At 35.5% G+C, this 24533-nt stretch overlaps 1 protein-coding gene and 1 pseudogene across 17 annotated transcripts in view; one reads left to right on the forward strand and one right to left on the reverse strand.

Moving 5' to 3' along the window:
• Positions 1 to 24533, reverse strand: part of ZNF644 (zinc finger protein 644) — a 175029-nt gene that overhangs the window by 133910 nt on the left and 16586 nt on the right. For 13 of the 17 annotated variants that reach the window (XM_072834439.1, XM_072834424.1, XM_072834427.1 and 10 more), the window contains one exon: positions 6160 to 6220. The exons of 2 other annotated variants lie outside the window; for them this stretch is intronic. In XM_072834439.1, the coding sequence (XP_072690540.1) occupies positions 6160 to 6203 (44 nt within the window). In that variant the 5' untranslated portion in view covers positions 6204 to 6220. Of the gene's footprint in view, positions 1 to 6159; positions 6221 to 7991; positions 8122 to 24533 lie in introns of those variants that run through there. 2 more of the 17 variants (XM_072834430.1, XM_072834432.1) reach the window with 2 other exon arrangements.
• Positions 1105 to 1856, forward strand: LOC140637708 (large ribosomal subunit protein eL43-like; annotated as a pseudogene).

The following is a 24533-nucleotide window of genomic DNA, read 5'->3' on the forward strand; positions in this document are numbered from 1 at the left end:
CAGTAATTTTGACAACACAGACATCCAATTAAATGAAACTATTTTACAAAATAATTTCTAGAAATTAAAGTAAGACTTAGTTCACACTCCCTTTGTCCACATTTTCCCAAGGTCATCCTATAATCAAAATTCTAATTCTTTTCTTCAGAGCCCAACTCAAACATCACCTTCCTTCAACAAAGCCTTTCCTGATCTCTCCCTTCAAAATTCCCTTCCCTATATATACCTGACAGTATTCTGTCCACGAGTTATAACATAATTAGCTATATGACACCGAGAATTCTCATTACCAATGAGTGCATATTTAACATATAGCATAGTGCCTAGAACATGATGTTTCTTTTTTTTCCTTTTTTAAAATATTTTATTTATTTATTTATTCATGAGAGACACAGAGAGAGAGAGGCCAAGACACAGGAAGAGGGAGGAGTAGGCTCCATGCAAGGAGCCTGACATGGGACTCGATCCCGGGTCTCCAGGATCACACTCCGGGCTGAAGGCAGCCTAAACCGCTGAGCCACCCGGGCTGCCCAGAACATGATGTTTCAATAAAGGCTTACTGAATACCTTGTTTTATTTAGGACCTTTTTTTATAGTTTAGACCTACTACAGAGGGTTAACTGTATAGCAAAAATAAAATTCTTTCACTTCACAGGGCAGTTTATGGTTCCCTGTTCATTTATTAGAATGACATTTGCCACTTAGCCTTTAACTGTTAAGTTGAAAACCACATCAGATTTGAGTAGAAATTGTTATAACAAATACACGTCTAGATGAAGCTTTCTTTGGAAAAATAGCACAGCTTCAAAACAAATCAATGTAGCCTATTTAGCCTTTTAGACAAATGAAACAACAAAGTGAAACTAACGAGTTTTAAGAGATGTAGACAAAGGGAGATAGAAATGAAAAGACATCACACTGGAAAATACTATGCAAAAAATAAGCCCAAAGGAAGGCAGTATCTAAATCCTTAAAAATAACTCAAAGAAAGCCACCATAATAATGTTAAGGATTTTCCCAGCTCTTTTTTCAGGTCTTAAATTTAGTAATTTCTAGAATTATAGAAAAGCTAGAACTGAGACTAGTAGTTACAGCTTATCACACATGCTAAGGGAGGTAAAGAAGAAAAAAACATACAAAGAAGGAAAGTTTTCTAAAGCTTGAGTTGTAAGAGACAACCTGTGAGCAGCATGTTATTAATCTAGACTTAATTAACCTAATATTTAGTAATAGCTTTTATTTTTATTTACAGACTACACTAACATTAGAGTTTGTAGTAAATTACAAAGAAATCCACCACAAAGAAATATGCTTTCTAAATAAGCAGCATGAAGGAATAAAGAGAACAAAGACAAACAATCTGATTATCCAGTATTAAATAACTAAATGCAGTACATAACACACAAAGATATGTTAATTGGTGGATTTAACCATAAAGGAGAAAAATTTGTCCCAATTATATAGTCTTCAAAAGAATTAGGTTATGATGAAGGTGACACTGCAAATCTAAGAGGACTCTCACAATTAAAGAAACATACCAGCTCTCTAGGCTCAGACCTAAGTTGCAGCAATACAGTTAAACACACCAAGAAAGTCAGACTCCTGGGTAAATACAGGACCTGTTATGGTGCGTCCCTCAGGAAAATGGTGAGAAAGAGTGAAATAAGCCAGATGACAAGTACACTTGCTCCTTCTGTGGCAAAACCAAGATGAAAAGACAAGCTGTGAGGATCTGGCATTGTGGTTCCTATATGAAAACGGCAGCCAGTGCTGCCTGGGCCTACAACTACAACACCATTTCTGCCCTCACACTGAAGTCTGCCATCAGATGACTGGAGGAGACCAAAGACCAGTAGAAGCTTCACCATTTGAAACATTGCTAGCCTATAATAAATGGGAAACTACTTTGGTTTGTTGTTAAATTCATTAATTGGATGTTCCAATTTGCACTGCATTGATTTTGCTTTCTCAAAAGACTTGGAAATTTAAAATCCTTCTAATTAAAAAAAATTCACCAATAAATACCACTTTTCATTCATTAGACTGCCATGGATTAAAACACAAGTTAATATTTAGTATTACATGCACATAGCAAATATATATAATATTTAATACTCTAAAAAACATTGCTAATAAAATACTAAGTGATATAATCTCATTGCAATTTTGCATTATCAGAAATTAAAGTCCACATATATACTGACCCAGCAATCTAATGCTACAAATTATCTTACCGACATTCTCACACAATTCCAATAACGTAGTAAAGAATATTTATTGCAGCACTGCATATACAAGCAAAAAACCCTGAGATTTACCCAAATATCTTTATCAACAAGATATATGAAATCCATATATGAAAAACATCCAAGATATGCCAGCAAATGGAAAGAGAAAGATGCAAAATATATCAGTTATTTCTGATAATTTATGGGTAGTATAGTGCTGAGAGAGGAGAGTTTTACTTATTCTTAATATCTTTGTACTATTTGCTTATACATAAATAAGCATATGTGACTTTATAAAAATATAATTTCAAAAATACTAAATACTACTTGACAATATATTTGAAAAAGGTCAAATGTACATTGTGCAATCTCATCTAGGATGAAGAACAAATATTTTTATTAATTTAAAAGTATTTTTCACATTACAACAAAGGGCAGCACATCTACATTCCTCATAAAGAGAGTGAAGCACTGAGAGCTTAATTTGAAAATTAAGGAAATTAGCTAATATAAATATTCATAAGGAACTTCAAATCCTTGGATTCAAGGACTCTGCAAAATGAAAAAAGCAGCTTCTGACTTTATAAAATATTGAAGAATGAAGACGAAGAGTCTGAAACTGAGGTATACCTACCAGCCTCTGAGAAGAGAAACTAGCCTAAAATATTTCAAATACACGTTAAATCAAGCAACCTCAAGGTTATATTTCTCTGAATACTCAAACTTTATCAACAATAAAACTAAACATACTTCACATCCGTGATGAAATAAAACAAATAACTGAAGTTCTACATTTGATAAGAATCTATGTCTAAGAAAATTCTTGTAGGGATCAGAAGAAACAGCATGAGATGGGGTCAATGTCCAACTCTGTATTCAACCTTTATGGCAGAAGCTGCAGAGAGGAAAAGCAACAAATTGATCCCAGTGGGGAAGAATTTCTTCTTGCTTTGGACTTGCTAGAAGGCATAAAAATCCCCTAGGTGACTACAATGGCCAATCCAACCAGCCGAATTTCAAATATGGAAGAAAAAAACTAGTATAAAATACTTTAAAATATTTTTAAAATTTCCTAAGTACATTATTCATATACCACAGATGTACAGTGATAAAACAAGATTTTTAAAATATTTTTCATCAAACAGCAAGCTTCCTAAGCTATAAAACTCAAAAATGTTATCACAATTCCAGACTATGATTCAATTTCCTTCTCTACTCCAATATTTTTTTACCCTCAGGAAAATGAGAAAAAATTTCTTTATAGATGTGACCAATCTTCTTAATCTTCTACTTGTATTAATCTAATACATCTTTTAAAATCTTTAAAGAAATAACTAGTACAAACTCACAAAAAGAGTATCATTAGTAGCAAACATTCTAATTTCCATAACATGGATTAATGCCTTCATTTGGAAAGAGTAATCAAAAGCAACACAGTTTTCCTTAAGGTCTTAACTAAGAACATTACTAGCCATTTCTTTCAAATGGATTCAAAGACGACTTAGGGGATATTTTGTTGCTCTTTTCAAAATTCTATAATGCTGCTTCTGTATTGTCCTCATTGGCTTTTCCCACAGTCCAAAAGCAACTGAAGCACCAATGTCCTCATCCCATTCCAGCCTGTATTCTGAATCCCTAGTTGACTGAGAGAGAATTCTGTTTATTGTTCTGTTTTACAAACATTCACTAAGTACACACAGTACTCTGGCACTGTGCTACTAAGATAAGTAAGACATTGATGATATCTACCTTTTTCAAAGAGCTCACTGTCCAGTAAAGAAAACATTCTATTGCCTTATGGCCAGTGTGGCTCAAAGGAAAAGATAATGCTGGAGATGGACTATTTCAGGAGATAAGCCGATGACCAGGAGGAAGAACAATGACAGTTGGGGAGGTAAGGGGCTGGGGAAGAGTGACAACATATAATTCGGACAAAAACTAAATATATGAAACATCAAATATAGTTTATTCAGATAATTCTAGGCATTCTGGAATATCTGCAGTGAGACCATTGTATGCCGTGTTATGGGGCTTACATGTTATTGTGCAGGTATTGGTAGAACAAAAAAGGGGACAACTAAAGGAAGGAAAGCAGGGCAGAATGCTGGCAAGTGAGGTCAGAGAGTTGGAGGATCCAATAAAGGAAATTAAAGAAAATACGTTAAAAAAATTTGTAGCACAGTTGTACAATGAAATAGTACTCAGCAATAAAAACTACTGATACAGTAACATGGAGGAAACTCAAAAATACTATGTTGACTAAAAAAATGCCACATATAAAAAAAATGCCACATATAAAAAGTGCATATGATATCATCCTATAAAGATAAAATTCAAGAACAGGCAAAACTAAGCTCTGCTGATAAAATTCAGAAAAATGCTTACCTTGGGGAAAAGGCTATTCGACTGGAAAGGGAAGAATATAAGAAACTTTCTGATCAATGAAAATGTCCTACATTTTGATCTCTACGGTTGTTACATGTGTGAACATATATGTAAAAACCTCATTCAGTTCTATACTTCAAATTTTGCATACATAAATTACAACTTAGTTTATGTAAAAATGTAAATTATCTTATTAAAAAAGAAAAATTGCATAATTGTGGTATAAGGTCAGAATAAGTTAAACCAGTGTCATCCCTTAAGCAACATCTGACCTACAAGAAATCAGAATAAAGGTTCTAACACTGTATATTCAACTAGCAAACAAAATCTCCATAAGATGTTAAGTACAGAAGTCTATCTAGCTCTTTCTTCCTTACAAGAAGATATATAGACAAGTGTTCCTTACACTAAATTCTGTGAAGATAATGTACTCTTCCTAAAGAAAATAGCTCACTATAAAGCCAAAAAATAACAATTTTCTACACAGAAGAACCTACCTTACAGAAAGTACTATAAAGATTATCAAGGCATGAGAAACAGTTAACAAAACATAAGAGCACAATAAATATTCTTCACACTACCACTACAAATATTATTATATAATAGCAATAAAAGCACAACTCTCCTTCATCAAATTATGCCTAAACCACTTCTTGAGAATACACTAACTGCATATTACTCAACTACTTTTCATTCTAGCCTTTATTTTTTTTTTTTAAACCTTTGAGAGCAGCAAGTTTCTGACAGCTGAAACGTCTGGTTAGATTAGAGAAGGACCAAGTTAACTACAATTTATCTAAGTATTCTTTTTAATCTGTTTATATCCTGAAACCATGTTCACTTACCAAAAGATAGCAAATCTAACTTTCTAACAATTCAACAGTTTATATTATTAAAAACTTGTCCTTCACATATCAGACCAAAAAAGTGCATGATCACAATTCAATTTCCTGAAAGACAATAAATAGTCTTAAAAAATTTAAAGCAAATCAGAATGCTAAATTAGAAAAGTCATTCAGCAGAGATACTCATAAGAAAAATGGTAAAACAATTATTTACAATCCTGAAACTTGTATTAACATAAAAAAGTCATAATTTGGCCAACTTAATCAATTTATAAAAGAGCTTCATTAATAGAAATAAGAAAGTAAAATCCACAAAGGCAAAAACTACTCAAGCACTATAATCCACTAAGAGAACATTGAAGGATAGAGCAAATCTCTTACTGAACTGGTTTCTGAATAGCTAAACCAAATACCAACCTAATTTTCTAAAATGTTTAATAGTCACTGGGAACCATATACTTAAGTTAAACTCAACGTAAAAGAAGGAAAACTAGGAATCTAGTTCCACAGTTTGATAGTTCTATTGTTACTCCCACCAAATCAACTGCAGCAAGTATATAAAAAAGTCAATTCTTCATATTTCAAAATTTTATTGAAAAACTCATTAATTCTGAGCTTGAAGGCACATTTTAAAAACTTAAGTCTTTTGTATTATTCCCTACTTCAATAGGTAACATTTAACAAAGTAGTCTTCTACTTACCTAGATTTTGTCTTATTAACATCTCGTTGCAAAAACAATCTCATTCGAAATTAACTCAAACCTGAAAGAATACATGTAAAGACCATCATTTAGTTTTGTGTGTCTGGTGTGAATGAATACATCTATGATACACTTACTCTTTTAAATTAAAAACTGCAAATCAAATTATTTTAACATAAGAGCTACTGGAAAAAATGTTTCAACTAAAACATGACCATTTAAAATTTTTAGGAAATCTAAAATTAAAACATGACCATTTAAAATTTTTAGGAAATCTAATTTTTTTATGAACAATAACCTAATCAAATGAGAAACTAATTTTCTAGCTCTTTAAAAAAATTTATAACTTATTTTTATTAATTTTAATAGCACAGCAATAATTAAAGCCAGTATGTTAATAAAACACACACTTCTATCTAGATATTTATCTAATACTACTACATATATACCAAAAGTACAAGGAAAAAAACACAGTATAAGATGGCATAAAAGTATATACTAAGTATAATAATGGTTAACAATGATTAAATATTTACTAAATGCCAGAGACCTTATCTAGAGGATAGTACATACTGGTTCTCTCCTGCTTCCTCAATTTAATCCACAACCTAGTATAACATAACAGCTACCCCAACATTTCACTGAAAATTTACTTGAAAAACTACCTACCCTTAATTTTATTACATTCCACAAATTCTCAGTATGTCTTATCCTGTACTCTACACATCTCCCCTTCCCCAACCTTAATCGGGCTTGTTACTCTTTTGAATTATTTCCAAAAAATGGTACCATCATACCTACTTGCCATTCTCACCTAGATTGCTATAACTATTCTATTTCCAGACTATCATCTCATATTTATTCTTCCCAGAATCGTGTACGTAATCACTTTGCAATAGCTATCCTGAGGATGTTACATCTATGGCTCAAGTCCTTCAACAGTACTAATCAATGATCTCATTCTTATTGATTATCCCCAATCTTTACTCTTCCATTCACTCCAGGTTTCTAATACTAAACCCCTTCAACTCCCAGAACAGCCCCTATGTCCTCTCAGTTTTCACACTGCTTCACATGGTGAACAATACCTACCTTCTCTCTAACTTTGCTAACACCTTTTTTTTTTTTTTTTTTACTAGTTTTGCAATATTTAGCTTAGTCACCCTGAAAGATCCTTCTTCAATTTGTTCAGCTATGGTGTTTCTCAATTGCTATAGCAACTGGTGATGGCTCTATTATCAACTGTTTACTTGTGTGTTTTCTAAACTACATACAGTGTGGACACACCAAGGAAAAGAATTCATTCAATTCATTTCAGCATTGTCAGTAGGTGGCACAGAGTAAAAGTACAACAATATAGGCTGAATGAAACATTAGAAATTTTGTGCTGTATCCCAAAATTTACAGAGATTTAGAAAATAAGTAAAATTCAGGCTAATGAGTTTAATTCACATTTCCAGGACTAAAAAAAAAAAAATTCCTATCACTTCTGAATCTAGTAACATTACTTTATGAAATTACTACATCTAAGTAAAAATACAACTGACAAAAATCAGCCCAGCGCAAACTTTTATCGAGCTGAATTAATTTCACTGATCATCAATACCAAGATTTTGGTACTACACGTTTGCATCCCTACAGAAAATAAAGTTTGCGGACTATAAATCCTAGACTCATTGAAGTATTAGACTTAAGCAGAAAAGAGCTGGAGAAAAAGGTGAATATGGTTATTAAAACTAATAATGTCAATAACCTAGAAAAGCGTTTCTCAAACTTGAGCACACATTAGCATCGCCTGGACACCTTGTTATATACAGACTGTTAGTCCCCACCTTCAGAGTTCCTGATTAGGTAGTTCTAAGTTGGAGTCCAATGATTTCCACTTCTATTAAGTTCCTAAGGTGATGCTATTTCCAGGACCACACACGAAGAACCACAGACCTGGAATTCTCTGTATAACGTCTAGAAGAGATGAGAATATTCTCTTCAGCCACCCACTGCCACCAGTATTTACAGACCCAGAACTGGATATCGTGACCTACTGCAAGCTAAACTACAAATCAAAATGAGAGCACCAAATATCTACCATGAATTGCTGAGTGTGAAAGGATGAAAAAAGCGGCCCTGCAAGAGAATCTACATCCTAATTCCTAGAACCTGTGAATATTACCTTATATGACCCCTCCCCCCAAAAGAAAAGTCTTTACAGATATGTTTACATTAAAAATTTTGAGATGGAGAGATTATCCTGGATTATCTGGGTGGGCCCTAAGTACAACCACATGTATTCTTATACAGAGGGGATGGAGAAATTTGACTATACACAGAAAAGGCGAAGACAGAGTTGAGAGAGATTTGAAAACACCGGCCTTGAAGATTGCAGCTATAGTCAGGAATGTCAGTAGCCACCAGAATTGCAAGAGGCAAGGGATGGATTCTCCCTTGAATTTCTGGAGAGAATAACCCTGCTGACACCTTGATTTCTGTCCAGTAATACTGATTTCAGACTTCTGGCTTTTATAACTGTTGGAGTAAGTTTGTTGTTTTAAGCCACCTAGTTTGTGGTAATTTTCAGAGGAATAATAAATGAATATACTGATGACATCAGGTTCTCCAAGAAATAAATTAGAAGTACTACATAAAAGGTGTTTATTTGGAGAAAGGGCCTTCATAAAGGTTACCTGAGGTCAAATGATGACATAAGGATGGGGCCCTAATTTAATATGAGTAGTGTCCTTATAAGAAAAAGGCACCAAGGATGCAGGCACAGAGGAAATGCATGAGGAAATAAAAGAAAATCTTGAGGAGAAAAGCCTCAAACAAACCTAACACCATACCATAATCTTGAACTTCTGGCTTCCAGAACTGTGAGAAAATAAATTTCTGTTGTTTAAACCACCAAGTTATTGCAGCCCTAGCAGACTAATACAAAGGATATACATGTTTGCACAACAATGTGAATGCACTTAATACCACTTACCTATACTTTAAAATGCTTAAAATGTTAAATATTATATGTATACTTTACCACAATACACTAACACCACACAAAGACAGTAACTAACTCTGACTTTCATTCTTTTTTTATCTTGCTCTGTTCAGTTAGATTTCAAAGTCCAAGAAAAAAAGGCCTCTTAATTGCATTTGTTCCCCCAGAGAGTCAAACTAGGTCACTGTAAACATATTTTTTAAAGGAGAATTTATAATGAAGTTTGATAGGAAGTAGTTTTTAAATTCATACCGGAAAAGTATAAAAAACTGGGGTACTGTTTAGGTGAGTACGGGGACACAATGAGAAAACTACAGATCAATATACCTGATGAATACTTAGCAAAAATCTGCAATAAAATACTAAAAATCAAACTTAATAGCACATTAAAAGAATTCTACACACTGATCAAGGTGGATTTATAATGAAAATCAATGTAATATACCATATTAACAGAATGAGGGATAGAAACCACATGATCATCCCAATTGGTGCAAAAAATGCATTTATCAACATCCAATATCTTTTAATGACAGAAACACTCAACAAACTAAGAATAGAAGAAAAATACCTCAATGTAAGAAAAACTGCCTGGGAAATGCTTACAGCTAACATACTCAATAGTGAAAGATGGAAAGCTTTTCCTCAAAGATTAAGAAAGTAAGGATGGCTCTTTAAAAAAAAAAAAAAATTATTTTTAAGTAATTCCTACACCTAATGTGGGGCTCTAACTCACAACGACAAGATCAAGAGTTGTACACTCCACCAACTGTGCCAGCCCGGCACCTCAAGTATACCTACTCTTGCTATTTCTACTCAATATGGTACTGAAGTAATAGAGCAAACAGATAGGAAAAAGGAAATGAATGATCTCCAATTGGAAAGGAAGAAGTAAAATTATCTGTTTGCAAATAACATGATTTTTTATGTAGAAAATCTTAAAGACTGTTAAAAAAAATTAACTAAATGATTTTAGCAAAATTTCAGAATATCAGCATGTGAAGATCAGTTGCATTTCTATATACTAATAATGACCAATATGGAAAACAAGATTATGAAAATCTAATTTTCAGGAATGTCTGGGTGACTCAGTTGATTAAACATCTTGACTCTTAGGTCATGATTTCAGAGTGCTGAGATTAAGCCCCATGTGAGGCTCCAAGCTCAGTGGGGACTCTGCTTCCCCCCTTCTTCAGCCCTTCCCCCTGCTTGCTCATGTGCACTCTCTCAAATGAATAAATAAATATATAAACAAATTATAAATAGAATTGCCCTATGATCTAGCAATCCCAGTCCTGGCATATATTCAAAAGAATTCTAAGTGGTATCTCAAAGACAGATTTACATACCCATGCTCATTGCAGCATTATTCACAATAGCCAAATGGCAGAAACAAGCTGAAGTTCATCAACAGAGGAATAAAGAAAATGTGGTACATACATGGAACATTGGAATGGAATACTATGCAGCCTTTAAAAATAAGGAAATCCAACCACAAGCTACATTAAGGGTGAACCTTGAGAACGTTATGTTAAGTAAAATAAGCCAATCACAAAAGGATAAACACTGTATGAGTCCATTCATATGAAGTATTTATAGTCAAAATCAGAGGGGGGGAAAAAAGTGAAAAGGCTGTTACCAAAGCTTGGAAGTGAGGGGTGATAAAATTAGAATTTAATGGGTACAGAGTGGGATCCCTAGGTGGCGCAGCGGTTTGGCGCCTGCCTTTGGCCTAGGGCGCGATCCTGGAGACCCAGGATCGAATCCCACATCGGGCTCCCGGTGCATGGAGCCTGCTTCTCCCTCTGCCTGTGTCTCTGCCTCTCTCTCTCTCTCTCTCTCTGTGACTATCATAAATAAATAAAATTTAAAAAAAATAATGGGTACAGAGTTTCAGTTTTGCAAAATAAAAAGTTCCAGAGATCTGCTGCATAACAATGTGAATATCCTTAACACTACTGAACTGTACACTAAAAATGGTTAAGATAGTAAATTTAACGTTTTTTTAGCACCATTTAAAAAATAAACACCCAGAAAAAAAGTACATACAAAGATCAAGATAGAGTAACAGGGATTGAGTCTGCCCTCCATCTGTTAAGCCTAAGAAACCAGAACTATATAAGAAACAACAGTTTTCAGATATCAGACAGGAAAACACCGAGGATGAACCCTAAGGGAAGGGAAACAGATGAGGTAAAACCTCCAATACTCTGAACTTACTACAGACCCTCACCTGGGGAGAGTACCCAGGGAGAGAATCTGGTGGTTTCCCCGAGTTGAGGAGACTGAATTGGAAGTCCAAAACTAAGACAGCTAGGGATTGCAGAGCAGAGTACCAGAGAGAAGACAACTGCACAGAGCGAGAACATCCCTAAGTATTAAAACAAGCCAAGGCCAAGGAAAGAGCCACTCAAAAGGATGACAAGAATTATTGCCCTAGACTCATACAAAGCCAAAAATAAGACCTGTTTCCTTCAGACACCTAAATCCAGATAGCACTGCCTAGAGTAACCCTAGACTAAATGCTTTTGAAAGACAGACCCAAAAGGGGAATGTGGCTCAGAAGGGAAGAAATCACAAAGTGGCATGAGGAAACTTTCAGGTGTGATAAATCTATTTAGTATCTCGTTTGTATGGTGATAGCTTCCTAAGTGTATACATACCTCAAACATTACACTGTATACTTAAATTGTGTACTTCATGTCAATTATTTCTCAATAAATTCATTTTTAAAACCTCAATTAAAACAAAACAACCCAATTACAAAATGGGCAGAAGACCTGAAGCAACAATCTTCTGGTGAATTCTTTAACCAAAGATATATGAATGAGAAGTATATGAAAATACACTCACTATTAATTGTCATTAGAAGACTCAAACTTAAGCCATGATGAGCTATCACTATACAAGAATGGCTAAAATTAGTAAAACCAATCATACCACATGTTGGTAAATGTGTGAAGGAACTGAAATGCTCATACACTCATACAGGAAAATAAATGGTACAATTACTTTGTAAAGTTTCACCATTTCTTTTTTTTTTTAAGATTTTATTTATTTATTCGTGAGATGCAGAGAGAGAGAGGCAGAGACACAAGCAGAAGAAGCAGGCTCCTCACAGGGAGCCTGATGTGGGACTCAATCCTGGACCCCAGGATCACGCCCTAAGCCAAAGGCAGACACTCAACCGCTGAGCCACCCAGGCATCCCAAGTTTCACCATTTCTTAACGGGTCAAATATACACCTACTCCATGTATGATCCAATCATTCCACTCCTAGGCATTTACCCAAAGAAATGAAAGCATATGTTTGCATAAAAACTTAACAAATGTTCACCTTTATTTGTAATAGCCAAAAGGTGAAGGAGAAAACATCCACCAACATGTGAACCCTTACATTATAGCTTTATAATGGAATAAATAAGAGTGAAGTAAGGATATATGCAATGTAGATGAATCTGAAAATAACTATGATGAGTGAAAAAAATATAGACAAAAAGATTATATATTGTATAAAGGGAGGAGTAATAAATATGAAAGAATTAAAAAGGGGTACAATGAAATTTTGAGGGTAAAGGATATGTTTATTATCTTGATCGTGGTGATGGTTTCATGGGTATATATAGATATCAAACTATTCAAATTGTACACATAAAACATAAGATTTATTGTATGTCAATTATATTTTGACAAATCTGCTTAAGATCTCAATATGCAAATATTAGTAAACTTGGGAAAATAATGAAATCTCAAATTAAAGAAGATACAGTAATAATGAAAAAGAACATTGTCGTTTATAACCAAAAAAGAATAGATGTAGAAATGAATCATCTTTCAACACCTACCAATGGTACTACAATTACAATTGGTAATTCAATGCATGAACAATGCTTCCAATATATCATCAGATGTATCTTACAAAACACGTGTAACTAGAGTCATCTGGGCCTCCAGATTGATGTATTTAATTTATACTTGCCTAAACTTCTATACTCAAACACAGTTCCTACTGAAATATATAATAGTGCTCAATCTAGAACATAGAAAATTAATTTTACAGCATGAATAAAAAATACGTCTGCAAAAATAACTCCAATTTCAAACTACCCCATTATCCATGCATTTGGCAATGAGGCTTTGCAGTTTCTCCCATCAAGAGGTAATGTTTTCCCCTACCCTTTAACTCCAGGTTTCCTTTTAAGAAAGACCAATAGAATGCAACGCATGTCAGTTTGCAAATTCCGAGCTACACCTCAAGAGACCCTGCATACTTCTGCCCTTAGAATCCTACCACCACCATAAGAACAAGTCCAGTCTAATCTGCTGGAGGATAATGAGAGCCCAAATATTGCACAGGCCATCCTAGAGAACCCAGCCAAGAGCAGCAAAGCCATACTCCTACACTGCTAAATAGAGACTCATAAATGAGCCTAACCAAGACCAGAAATAATGCTGAGCTGACTCACAGACTTGTTTTAATAATGTGTTTTAAACCACCAAGCTGTAATCTGTTACACAGTAATAGCTAACAAGTTATTTTAGATTAATAATTGGTCTAGATCTCAATTATGAAGGCAAGGGAAAAAGAGACATAAAAAAAGTCTCTTTTACTGTTTTATTAGCAGTGACTCTACAAAACATCCTGTCAGCTTGTCAATCTCAAGACACATATAAACTGAGCAAAATCATTTTTACAAATCATGTTATGAGCCAACTATTATTTTTTGTGAAATTCTGTTGCTAGACAGCTTTACTAGATTCAACTATATAATGAAATTTTTCAGGATATTCCAAAAATCTATGAACACTATTACAGAAAAATCTGCTATCTTATCTAATATTCTTTTTCCTATTTATGTTTTTAATAATAAATTTATTTTTTTATTGGTGTTCAATTTGCCAATATACAGAATATGATATTCTGATTGCCCATTAATAAAACACTCTAACTCAACTGTTACAGTGGTGGCAATCACAGGGTCCTGGACTGAGGGACGAACAAGTGATACCCAGGCTGACGAGAATTCCTCAGGTAGCCACAGTAATTTGTTCACGGATGAGAATGTAGGCCAGAGTGGCAAATTAAAAATCCTTCTCAGGATATTCCAAGTATTAGGAAAGGTACACTCTTCATTAGAAGTAACAGCTATGAGAATTATGTATGTTGGAGCAGCCAGTGGCCATCTCTGCCACTTCCTAACTTATTTAGGAATGAAGCCACCACAGAAAAAACCCAAGCCAAGAGATATAAACATTATCACGATGAATCATATGCACTTATGAATCCAAACATTCCTGAAATAACTGTAGTAGTAGCAGAGCAGTAAATGCTTATCAATCCCCTTTGATACCTACTAGAGAAACTGAACAAAATATTAAAAACAATCACTCTGAAGGCACCAAAAAGCTGACACAGCAGTAAAGAAGGACCAGGTCAAAGTCTAAGAAAGGATGGAAACCTACCAGATACAAACCCAGCATCATGGGGTACCTTGGTTGGTTAAGTGGCTGCCTCTGGCTCAGATCATGATCTCAGGGTCCTGGGATTGAGCCTGAGCCCCTCATCAGGCTTCCTGCTCAGTGGAGAGTCTGCTTCTTCCTCTCTCTCCACCATTCCTCTCCCACCCCCAACTTGTGCTCACTCTTCTCTTTCTCAAATAAAATCTTAAAAAACAAAAACTAACCAGCATCCAAAGATGCTTTTGCCTTGGGGATTTTTGCCAATCTAGATGGGGCAGGTGAGAAATGGATTTCTGACATTGTTACAGAGTTAACGGAACCAAAAGGGGAATGCAAGGTTCAGAAATGGTGGGAACCATACTAAATCTTGCCCATTATTTGAGCTGAGACCCCAAAGGACTAAACTCTAGTGAGCCAGAAGTAAACAAGTCATTGCATGTACCTAAAGATTATTTAGGTGAACAAACAAAAAAACTTTAATCCCTAAAATTTAATTAAAGTAATCCCAGGCTGCTGGAGACCCCAGGTGTGGTACAAGCAAACAAAAATCATCTCTGGAAAAAGGTATCACCATAGGACTCAGAATTTAGGCCTGGAAAGGCAGCTGAAAATTTAAATGGAAATTTAAATGAGAGAACATGGCAGTGAGAGAACCAGAGAAGCAGTGAAATGAGAATTCTCAGTATAAACTTTGTCCCAGGGCAGCCCCAGTGGCCCAGCGGTTTAGCGCTGCCTTCAGCCCGGGGTGCAATCCTGGAGACCCCGGATCAAGTCCCACGTCAGGCTCCCTGCATGGAGCCTGCTTCTCCCTCTGCCTGTGTCTCTGCCTCTCTCTTTCTGTGTCTGTTGTGAATGAATAAATAAAATCTTTAAAAAAATGAAAATAAAAATAAACTTTGCCCCTATCAGTGGATGGCTGATAAACTATGTATGCACAGAGAACTGAAGGGATGAAGGGGAAAAAGTTAGCAGGAGCTAGAAATTTTACACTTGAAAAACAGAGCTGTACTACTGATGCTTTTTCAAAAGGGTGAATTACTCAAGTGTGCATAGTTTGGGCAACAGGAAGCTGAAGCCTTAGAAGGCTGAAGTGCCAGAGGACAGAACCCAAGTCCAGGAAATTAGTGGAATCCCTAAAAGCTAGAAAATCACAGGGTAAGCATCAAAATCAGACTATAAATTTCACCCAACAATTCCCAGAAGAACATTAATAGAAACTAGCATCACTAAAACATATTCATAATGTCCAGTTTTCAAGCAAAAATTATACCATACTGAGGAAAAAGGGGGAGCCAACTGATATTGACCCTGAGTACCCTGAATGTTAACGGGTTAGCATATAGATTCAAAGCAGCTATTTTAACCATACTATAATATTAAAAGAAAATAAAGTCAAAGAATTGATAGAGACTATGAAAAAGAAAGCTGAAAAGTAAAATAACTGAAATAAATTCAGGGACACCTGGGTGGCTCAGCGGTTGAGCGTCTGCCTTCAGCTTAAGATGTGATCCCAGGGTCCTGGATTGAGTCCCACATTGGGCGCAGCGCCTTGTGTGGAGCCTGCTTCTCCCTCTGCCTGTGTCTCATGAATGAATGAATGAATGAATGAATGAATAAATAAATAAATAAATAAATAAATAAATTTTAAAAATTCAACAGAAGGGGGTGATGAGAGGTAGCAGAACAATCCGTAAGCTTGAAATATGGCAATAAAGCTGTCCAGAGAACAGAAAGTAAAATAGATGAAAAAAATTAACAGTCTCACACCAGCACCAGGCAATTCAACATAAATATAACCCAACTGAACATGGACATACAAGAAGCAACAGGAAAGAATAAAAAAGGTTCAAAATAATGTTTGTTGAAGAAATAATAGCCAAAATAACTCAGATGATAGGAAACATTAATTTACAGATCCAAGAATCTCAACAAACCCAAGTAGGATAAACATAAAGAACCATTTCTACATATCACTGTCAAGCCTTGAAAGGCCGACGACAAAACGTTGAGATCAGCCAGAGAAAAATGGCTACATTTAGGAAATGACAATACAAGTAATGTCTGACATCATCAGAAAAAATGGGACATACTAGAGCAACATCTTCTATATACAGCAATACTATCATTCAAAATGAAGGTGAATAAAAAAAGGTATTTTCAGATAAAAATGAGACTTGGGCGTAGCAGACAAAACAGAGTTAAAAAAAAAAACGACAGGGGAAGGAGAGAATAAAACTACTTAATCCAAAAAGACAACAAGAAAGGTGAGAAAAAGAACACAAAAGAATATATAGAAAGCATATTAGATTGTATATTTAGGCCCCGATACATCAACAATTATATGAAATCTAAATAAACTTTATAATTAAAATATGAAGTGTTAGATCAGATTGAAAGAAAAACAATGATATGGTGGATACATGAAACAGTTACGGAACAAAAAGGCACAGAAAATTTTATTTTATTTTTTTAGAAAATTTTAAAATAAAGGTTGGGGGGTGGGGCACATGGGTGGCTCAGTGGGTTAAGTGTCTACCTTTCAGCTCAGGTCATGATCCCAGGATCTTGGGATAGAGCCCCACATCAGGCTCCCCCTTCAGCAGAAGCCTGCTTCTCCCTCTCCCTCTGCCTGCCGTTCCCCCTGCTTGTGCTCTTTCTCTATGTCAAATAAATAAATAAAATCTTAAAAAAAGGGCAGCCCGGGTGGCTCAGCGATAGCACTGCCTTTGGCCCGGGGTGTGGTCCTGGAGACCCAGGATCGAGTCCCACGTCATCAGGCTCCCTGCATGGAGCTTGCTCCTCCCTCTGCCTATGTCTCTGCCTCTCTCTCTGTCTCTCATGAATAAATAAATAAAATCTTAAAAAAAAAAAAAATCTTAAAAAAAAAAAAAGTTGAGGGGAGACCACCCAAATGCTAACTACAAAGCCCACGTAGCCATATTACTATCAGTTAAGGTAGATTGCAAAGAGCATTACCAAACACAAGGAGAAATAATGATGATAAAACGTTCAACTCATCAGAAACATTAAACAATTCTAAATTTGCAAAAATGGGCAGCAACACAAGAAAGACAAATCCATAGTAACAGATTTTAATACATCTCAACATGCTGCATCTAAATTGGTGAGGATACAGAAGTTTTAAACAACATGCTTAATAAAACTGACTTGACCCATATAAATACTGTACCCAAAAACCTACAGAACACACATTCTTTTCAAATATTTATAAAACCTAGCAAATGTATTAAAGTGTTCAATTACATTTGGAATCAGGGAAATGGGAAATAAAACCACTACACATCCACTAAAATGACTAAAATTAAAGATTAACAGTACAAAATGTTGGTGAAGATGTTAAAGATGCAGTACAAAAGTGTTGATGAGACTGTAAATTGTCACAAAACACTTTCAGGAAAAAAATTTTTTTAATCTTCTGAAATTAAACACAAATACACTCTAAAACCAAGCTATTAAACTCCCAGATATTTACCAAATATAAATCTGTGCCTGTGTGTACTAGGAGACATGTACAAGGAAATACCAAGCAGCATTTTTCAGAAAAGCCTACCAAGTAGAGACAATCCAAATTTCTATCAGTAACAGAATGAGTAAATTGTGGGCTATTCATATAATGTACTATACTGTACAGGCATACCTGAGAGATATGGGTATGGTTTCAGACTGCTACAATAAAGGAAAATCGTAATAAAGCAATCAGATGAATTTCTGGTTTCCCAGTGCGTATAAAAGTTGTGTTTACACTATATTGCAGTTTATTAAGTATGAAATACCATCATGTCTTTTAAAAATTACATACCTTAATTTTAAAAGATTTTATTGCTAAAAAAAGGCTAACCATTTTCTGGGTTATCAGCAAGTCATAATCTTTTTGCTGCTCTTGCCTCAATGTTTTTGTTTTAAAGATTTTGTCAGAGAGAACAAGCGGGGGGCGGGGGGGTAGGAGAGAGAGAGAGAGAGAGAGAAGCAGGCTCCCTGCCAAGCAGGGAGCCCGATGTGGGGCTTGATCCCAAGATCCTGGGATCGTGACCTGAGCTAAAAGCAGACACTTAACCAACTGAGCCACCCAGGCACCCTCGCCTCAATGCTTATGACTCCTAACGAATCAGGGTGGTGAATCATAAAGATTAGGGGGTTGTGGCAATTTCTTAAAATAAGACAACAATGAACTTTGCCACATCTATGGACTCTTCCTTTCATGAACTATTTCTCTGTAGTATCTGGTGCTGTTTGATAACATTTTACCCATAGAACTTTTTTCAAAATTGGAGCCAAATCCTCTCAAAGCCTGTTGTTGCTTTATCAACTAAGTGTTTGTATTATGTATATCCTTTGTCATTTCAGCTGTCTTCACAGCATCACCAGGAGTAGATTCCATCTGAAAAAAGAACTTTTTCTTTGCTCATCCTTGAATTCTTCATCCATTCAAACTATTCAAACTTTATGAAGAGACTACAGCCATCCAGTCACATCTTCCGTTGGTTTTCTTGCTATTTCCACCACATCTGCAGTTATTGCCTCCATTGAAGTCCTGAGCCCCTCCAAGTCATCTATGAGGGTTGAATTCAACTTTTTCCAAATTCCTGTACATGTTTTTATCTTGACCACTTTTCATAAATTATGTTAATGGCATCTAGAATGGTGAATCCAGGTTTTCAACTTACTTTGGTCCACATCTATCAGAGGAATCCCTATGTATGGCAGCTACAGTCTTACAAAATGTACATCTTAATAAGAAGTCGTGAAACTTGAATTTACTCCTTGAACCACGGGCTGCAGAATGGATATTGGGTTAGCAGGCATGAAAACAACTTTTACTTCACTGTACATCTTTGTCAGTGAACACTGTCAGTGAGCAGTAATATTTACAAGGGAATCTTTTTCTAAGCAGTAGGTCTGAACAGTAGGCTTAAAATAATCAGTGAAACGTACTATTAAAAAAATATGCTGTCAATCAGGCTTTGTTATTCCATTTATGCAGCACAGGCAGAGTAGATTCAGTGCAATTCTTAAGGGCCCTAAGACTTTTGGAATGGTAAATGAGCACTGGCTTCAACCTAAAGTCACCAGCTGCATCAGCCAGCTCTTTGAAGGTCTGAAGCCAAGCATTGGCTTTTCCTAACTATGAAAGTCCTACATGGCATCTTCTTCCAATAGAAAGCTGCTTTGTCTACATTAAAAATGTTTAGTGTAGCCACCTTTGTTAATTATCTTAGCTAAATACCTTCTGAATAACTTGCTGCTTCACCTTGCCCGTTTATGTTCTAAAGAAGGTTCTTTCATTAAACCTCATAAACCAAACTCTGCCAGCTTCAAACAGTTCTTCGGCAGTCTTCTCACCTCTGTTAGTCTTTACGGAATTGAAGAGTTAGGGCCTTGCTCTGGATTAAGCTATGGCTTATGGGAATATTGTGGCTGGTTTGATCTTCTATCCAGACCACTGAAACTTTCCCTAAATCAGCAATAAGGCTGTTTCACTTTCTCATAATTCATGGGTTCACGTGTAGCACTTCTAATTTCCTTCAAGAACTTTTCCTTTGCATTCACCACCTTGACTGTTATAAGAGGCCTAGCCTTCGGCCTTATCTCAGCCTTTGATGAGCTTTCCTTACTAAGCTTAATAATTTTTAAGCTTCTGATTTAAAGTGAGAGATGTGCGGGGCACCTGGGTGGCTCAGTGGTTGAGCATCTGCCTTTAGCCCAAGTCGAGATCCTGGGGTCCTGGGATTGAGACCTGCATTGGGCTCCCCACAGGGAGCCTGCTTCTCCCTCTGTCTCTGCCTCTCTCTGTGTGTCTCTCATGAATAAAAAAAATCTAAAAAAAAAAAAAAAAGAGAGACACATACAACTTTTCCTCTCACTTAAAAACTTAGAAGCCATTGTAGGTTATTAATAGGCCTACTTTCAATATTGTTGTGTCTCACGGAACAGGGAGGCCCAAGTCAAAGGAGAGAGATGGGGGAACAGTCAGTCAGTGGAGCAGTCAGAACACAATATTTAAGTTTGCCATCTTATATGGCTGTGGTTTGTGGCACCCCAAAATAATTTTAATAGTAACATCAAAAATTATAAAATTACTGATCACAGATCACCATAAGAAATATAATTAGTAAGTTTGAAATGTTGCAAGAATTACCAAAAAGACATGAAGTGAGCAATGCTGCAAGAGCTGTTGGAAAAATGGTGCCAACAGACTTACTAGATACAGGGTTGCCACAAACCTTAAATTTGTAAAAAAAAAACAAAAACAAAAACAAAAAACCACACACAAAAGCAAAAACAAAAAACAAAAAATCCACACTATTTGCAAAGCTCAACAAAGTGCAATTAAATGAGGTATGCCTGCACAGCAATGAAATTGAATGAACTATAGTCACATGAAAAAAATAGAAATGAATCTCACAAACAATGCTGGGGATGCCAAGACTCATTTATATAAATTTCATTAATAAGAAAACAATATATAGTTCAAAAAGTAGTAAAAATATAAAACAAAAAGGTGACTACTATAAAAGGTAACATGGTAGTCTCCCAAGGACAAAGGGGGAGGTTTGACTGGAAAGGAACAGAGGAACTACAGCAATGTTTTCATTGACTAGGAGTTCATTAAGGAGGTATGTGCTTTTGAATTCTGAAGTTGTACATTTTTTTTTTACCATGCATTATTCTAATTTTAATTTTCTACACTAAAAACATCTCAAAATTAATAATATAGACATTTAAGGCTTTGAATTTTCCCCCAAGCAAAGCACTGACATTATGCTATAGTATTGTTTTTAATTAAAATTATACAAATGTGTATTTCAAGAATCAAATAAAGCTTGTTAGGAAAACCAGCACTACCCACTACCTCTTCTCTAGCCAGCCTTCCCCCATCTGATTTTTAAATAACTTGGTTATACCGGCTTTACATTTTGGATCTAATTGCCTCCTACATAGGAAAATTAACTCTCTTGTATTCCTTCTATATTTTCTATAACCTCCTCACAAGGCCCTACATGGGAATGGCTAGCTGACTTTTCACAAAGGTAAAAAATGTAATTCAATGGGGAAAAAAAAGGTCTTCTCAACAACTGGTGCTGGAGTAACTGAAAATAAAGAAAAAAAAAAGAATATCAACAAATCTCACACTCTATAGCAATGTTAATCTAAAATGCTATAGATTTAAATGTAAAATGTAAAAATATTAATCCTATACAAGCTAGAAACGAAATCATCAGGATCTAGACCTAGAGAAAGAATTCTTAGAAATAACACCAAAAGCATGATCCATAAAAGAAAAAATGTGATAAAGTGGACTTCATCAAAACAAAAATCTTTTATTTACTGTGAAAGATCCTGTTAAGAGGATTAAAAAACAAGTGAGTTGGAGAAAATATTTGCAAACTACCTAACAAAGTCTCTAATCTGGGCGGGGGGTGGGAGTGAATGGGTGACGGGCACTGGGGGTTATTCTGTGTTAGTAAATTGAACACCAATTAAAAAAAAAAAAGTCTCTAATCTAAAATAGAACTCTCAAAACTAAACAGTAAGATATAGCAAGAAATATCAAAATAAGGACGTTTGAAAAACATCATCTCCATTAAACCAACAAGAACAATGGCAAAAATAAAGTCAACATTTTCCAAACGAGAAATTAACCAAAGTCTTGCCTCAATCTGGGGAAAATTTATTCAAGAAAGATGGCTAAATCCTGATTAAGACTAGCAAACTTTGTGACATTTTATTTCGTCCTATTCCCCTTCTCCCACTCTAGTTTTACAGTAGCTTTGGAAGTCAATAGTCTGGGCGCCTGGGTGGTTCAGTCAGTTGACCATTTGCCTTTGGCTCAGGTTGTGAATCCCACATCAAGGTCCCCACAGGGAGTCTGTTTCTCTCTCTGCGTATGTGTCTCTCATGAATAACTAAATAAAATTAAAAAGAAAAAAAAAGTCAACAGTCCACAAGCCTAGTGAAAACCATAGCCAGCAGCTATATGGGGGTGGAGGCCAGGTTGGAGGGGGTGGGGTGCCCAAGAGGGTGGGATCACCTCTACTACATTACCATTCCCAGAGGACTGTCATTATTTGACATGTTGGTGGTTTCTTGGAAGACTCTACTCCTAAAACGATTTTTTTAAAAAATATTTTATTTATTTGACACAGAGGGCAAGAAAGCAGCAAGCAGGAGGAGGAGAAGTAGGCTCCCCAATGAGCAGGAAACCCGATGTGGGGCTTGCTCCCAGGACCGGAGGATCATGACCTGAGCCAAAGTAAGACACTTAACTGACTAAGCCACCCAGGCACCTTCCTGCAAAGCTATCCTAAGAGCTCACCCAATGCAAAAACAAAACAAAAGTTTTCCCCAAGGTTATTTGTCAAAAAACTATTAGAGGCAATTGTTTCATATTGCAGCTGACCAAGGGAGTGGCTAACAGCTGAGACAAATAATAAGCTAACCAAAGAGCTTAAAAATAAAAGCTGGATGCTAAGAAAAGCTGTAATATATTCCTGAGAATATAGTCAGTTGTAAGCACAGGGATGTGCATATGCTCAAGAAAGGCCTGAGAAGGCCCTAACCACTCACCTCTGGCTAACCAGAAGCTCTGCATAAGCAGGAAGTGAAGAGTGAGGCAAAATTACAAAATTCCATTCTGAATATTGAGACTGGGAGATTTAACTGATTCCAGGCATTTAAGGACATCTCTGTCGAACTATCAGACCACTAAGCTAACTGAGTAGACTTCAGTGGCCACCCATGATAAAGAATACAGATTATACAGAATTTGTTTAAAAAAACTGTTTATTAGTTCAATGAACAACAAATGGTTAACAACAACAAGCACTGGGATGGGGAGAATATCTGATTATCAGAACTGCCACATTATTTAAAATGTAGTTTTCAACAACAAAAAAGCCTTAAAAACACATATATAAGAAAGAATGGCTCATACACATGGGAAAACAAACAAAAAGCAGTTAGTAGAAACTATCCAACGAAACAGACATCAGACTTGCTAGGCAATGTTTACAAATCACCCTAAACGTGTTCAAAGAACTAAAGGAAATCTATGTCTAATGAACTAAAGGAAAGTATGAAATGGATGTCTCACAAATACAAAATATAAAGAGACAAATCATAAAAAAGAGTGAAACAGAAATGAATTGAAAAGTAAAAAAATTTACCTAAAATAAAAAAATTCACCAGAAGTCTTCAGCAGCAGATTTGAGTAGGCAGAAGAAAGAAATCAGTGGATCTCAAGATTGAGATTATCTACTCTGAAAACAGAAAAACAAATGAAGAAGGGAAAAAAAACAGGAGTCTAAGATGCCTGAGGGACACCATTAAGCATGCCAATATACACATAACGGGAGCCCCAAAGAGAGAGAGGAGGGAAAAGGGCAAAAACAGTATCTGAATAAACAATGACTAAAAATTCCTCTAACTAATGAAAAATACTAACTTTTTCATTACTCGAGAAGCTCAAAAACTACAATAAACTCAGAAAACAGAGAAGCCTAAAAAAAAAAAAAAAGAAAACAGAGAAGCCTGAAAGGCCATTAGATAAGTGATTTGTCACATACAGAGATCCTCTATAAAATTAATAGTTAATTTCTTATCAGAAACCATAAAAGCCAAAGGGCAATAGGAAGACATTCAAAGTAATGAAAAAGTAATACTGTCAACCAAGAATTCTTTACTTTTCAAAAATGAAGGTGAAGTTAAGACATTAAACAAAAAATAAACAAAAACTGACATAGCTAGTTGCCAGATCTGCCATACAAGAAATACTAATGGCTGAAACGAAAGGACAATAGACAGACAGTAATCTGAATCCACTTGAAGAAGAGCACAGTAAAGGTAGCCAGATAGGTAAATATAATTTTTAATTTTATAACTTTTCTTCTATCTGATTTAAAAGACA

Source organism: Canis lupus, chromosome 8, assembly GCF_048164855.1.
Source record: "Canis lupus baileyi chromosome 8, mCanLup2.hap1, whole genome shotgun sequence".
Classification (NCBI taxonomy): domain Eukaryota; kingdom Metazoa; phylum Chordata; class Mammalia; order Carnivora; family Canidae; genus Canis; species Canis lupus.